At 56.3% G+C, this 3,179-nt stretch overlaps 1 protein-coding gene across 1 annotated transcript; it reads left to right on the top strand.

The window, feature by feature from the left end:
• Nucleotides 1-229: 229 nt before the first annotated feature.
• LOC117899636 (transcription factor btd) lies at nucleotides 230-2,637 on the top strand. Its single transcript, XM_034809798.1, has 2 exons — nucleotides 230-837; nucleotides 944-2,637. Exons 1-2 carry the CDS (start codon nucleotides 425-427, stop codon nucleotides 2,331-2,333), a joined length of 1,803 nt encoding a protein of 600 aa, XP_034665689.1. The 5' UTR covers nucleotides 230-424; the 3' UTR covers nucleotides 2,334-2,637.
• The last annotated feature ends 542 nt before the right edge of the window (nucleotides 2,638-3,179 follow it).

The following is a 3,179-nucleotide window of genomic DNA, read 5'->3' as shown; positions in this document are numbered from 1 at the left end:
CATAAATTTCATTTCCAATATGATTGATGCGGCCTGCAATTACCTGAATCCCTATGCCCTGCCCCAGCAGCAGCAGCTCCAGCTACAGCAGCAGCAGCAGCAGCATCTCCACCAGCAACAGCATCCCCATACGCATCTACAGCAGCAACAGCAACAGCAACTCCACTTGCAACAGCAGCAGCAGGAGCACCAGCAGCAACAGCAGCAACTCCACTTGCAACAGCCGCAACAGCAGCTGCAACATACCCAGCAGCAGCAGCAGCAATCGTCGCATGATTTCATTAGCGCCACCAGCGCCTCCAGTGGCACCACCCCCAACTCCAACTCGAGCAGCTCCAGCTCCAGCATCAGCGGCTGCAGCACCAGCAGCTCCCCGCTCTACGGCATTGGGCTGGGTGGCATCGGCATCGGCCTTGGCATCGGCATGCCGGGTAAGGCCGGAATGAAGATGGAAATGCAATATCCGCCGCAGGCCTCCTCCACGGGCACGGCATCGCCCAACTCTAGCATCCAGTCGGCACCTTCGTCGGCGAGCGTGTCGCCCAGCATCTTCCCCTCGCCGGCCCAGTCCTTTGCCAGCATCTCGGCCAGCCCCACCGCAACGGGGGAGAGCAGGATCGCCGTCCCATCATCATCATCATCATCGGCAGCAGCAGCAGCAGCTGCAGTGGCCGCCTCCACCGCAGCCACATCCACCTCCTCCGCCGCATCCTCCCCCTCATCCTCGGCCGCAGCAGCGGCGGCGGCGGCAGCAGCAGCTGCAGCGGCAGCCGCGGATCTAGGCGCCGCCTACGGCTGGAACACGGCAGCAGCCGCCTACTCCGGCCTGCCCGCAAGGTAAATATCAAAGCCGGAAGGAAGCCGCAGACTGTGCCCCTTCCATGATAGCGCCCCAACTAATTCGAAACTCCATTCCCCATTTCCTCCATTCATCCATTTGCAGAAGCCAATTCCCGTACGCACAATACGCCTCGGAATACTACGGGAATGCGGTGGGCATGTCCTCGTCGGCAGCTTGGTTCTCGCACCCGGACCGCCTGTACCAGCCGTGGTCCTCGCAGAGCTATCCGAGCTTCAACTTCGACGACATCGCCTTCCAGACGCAGCTGCAGCGCCGCTCGGTGCGCTGCACCTGCCCCAATTGCACGAACGAGATGAGCGGCCTGCCGCCCATCGTGGGGCCGGACGAGCGTGGGCGCAAGCAGCACATCTGCCACATGCCCGGCTGCGAGCGGCTGTACGGCAAGGCCTCCCACCTGAAGACCCACCTGCGGTGGCACACGGGCGAGCGGCCGTTCGTCTGCCTCACCTGCGGCAAGCGCTTCTCCCGCTCCGACGAGCTGCAGCGGCACGGACGCACCCACACCAACTACCGCCCGTACGCCTGTCCCATCTGCACGAAGAAGTTCTCGCGCAGCGACCACCTCAGCAAGCACAAGAAGACCCACTTTAAGGACAAGAAGAGCAAGAAGGCCCTGGCCGCCGAGGCCAAGGAGCAGGCGGCAGCAGCAGCCGTCTCCAGCTCCATCAAGCAGGAGAAGGCGGAGAAGCTGCCCAAGAAGTCCAAGGCCCACTCGCCACCTGTGGAGTTCAAGCAGGAGCAGTCGGAGAGCGCACTGCTCCACAGCTATGCGCCCTATGCCAATCTCTACCAGCATTCATCCTCCGTCTCAGCCTCGCTGGCGGGTCCGCCGCCGCCGCCCCCGCTCTTCCAGCAGCAGGCGCAGCTCCAGCATCAGCAGCAGCAGCAGCAGCAGCTGCAGTCGCAGTCCCAGATCGGGCTGGCCAGCAGCTACGAGCCGTGGAGCAGTGCCGCCAATAATCGTGCCATACAACTACCGACTACCTCAGCGAGCGCCAGCTCCCCGTCCTCCTCCGCCTCCGCCTCGGCCTCGGCCTCGGCCAGATCCCCATCTGCAACGGCAACTGCATCCGCATCTTTGTCCGCCTCCGCCTCCGCATCCGCATCGGCGGCCGTGGCCGCTTTGGCCTCGCAACAGCAGCACTACGCCGCCCTGGCCATGCAGAGCGAGTCCCAGCTGGCGGCAGAGTACGGACTGACCATGTCCGGCCTCGCCAGCGGCGCCAGCCAGGACTCCAGCTCGAGTTGTGCCGCCGCCAATGCAGTGTCCAGCCACGCCAGCGGCGGTGGCGGCTACTCCAGCCTCATTGGTCACATGAAGTCGGAGTATGCGGCCAGCTATCCCACGGAGTTTTCCAGCGGCTCCACCGGCTATGGCTACCCGCATTCGCATCCGCATCATCCGCATGCGCATCCGCATCATCATCACAATGCCTGGGCAGCGGCCTATCATCCACATGCCACTGCCTAAGGCACGAACGAATCCACGAGCCCAGCAGTTCCAATCCTCATTCCCATCCCCATCCACGTTGTTGTTGACGGTTGAAACCGATGCCATGCCCACCACCCAAATCCCCGATACCTGATCCCCACTAACTCTCTCTCTCTCTCTCTCTCTTTCTCTCTCCAAGTGAGTAGCGGGTATCTGAATGTCCACAGATAGTCCAAACATTCTTTGAGCAGAACAAAACCGTAGAACGAGATCCATCTAGTGTTTTTTTTTATATATATATAAATGTGTTTGTTGTTGATAAGTCTACAGAAAAAAGTGCAGATGCAGATGCAGTCTATATTATACAGATAGATATTACTATATATACATATATATATATACATTATATACTCTATGTGTATATGAATAATCGCTAGCCATAAGAAGAGACCATTTTTTGTGTCCAATTTTTTTGAATAGCCCTAGGAGAAAGTGATTTTTTTTTTTGCATGTGTGTACATAAAAACTCGATATAGAAAAACGATATACCATACATATACCATCCTATACATAAGACGAAGGCGAATATATAAGGCGTGGAGAACCCATCTAGTTGTGTACCATAATAAATGTAATAATTGTTAATTGTCTTTAAGATAAATTATATATATATAAATATATACTCGTACGACAAAAGGCGACAAAATCCACAAAAAACACACACACGAAAATCCTAACAATAAAACAAAACAAAAAAACAAACGAACAAAATTATATCGAAAACAAAGGCGAATTCCAGTTTACTTCTTTGCGGAGCAGAACAGAACCGAACAGAACCGAACAGAACCTGATCTAATGTGATGATCCCTTTGGACGCACCCTTGA

This window comes from Drosophila subobscura, chromosome A, assembly GCF_008121235.1.
Source record: "Drosophila subobscura isolate 14011-0131.10 chromosome A, UCBerk_Dsub_1.0, whole genome shotgun sequence".
NCBI classification, from domain to species: domain Eukaryota; kingdom Metazoa; phylum Arthropoda; class Insecta; order Diptera; family Drosophilidae; genus Drosophila; species Drosophila subobscura.
The sequence above is the reverse complement of the archived record's forward strand: the minus strand, read 5'-3'. Positions and strand labels throughout refer to the sequence as shown.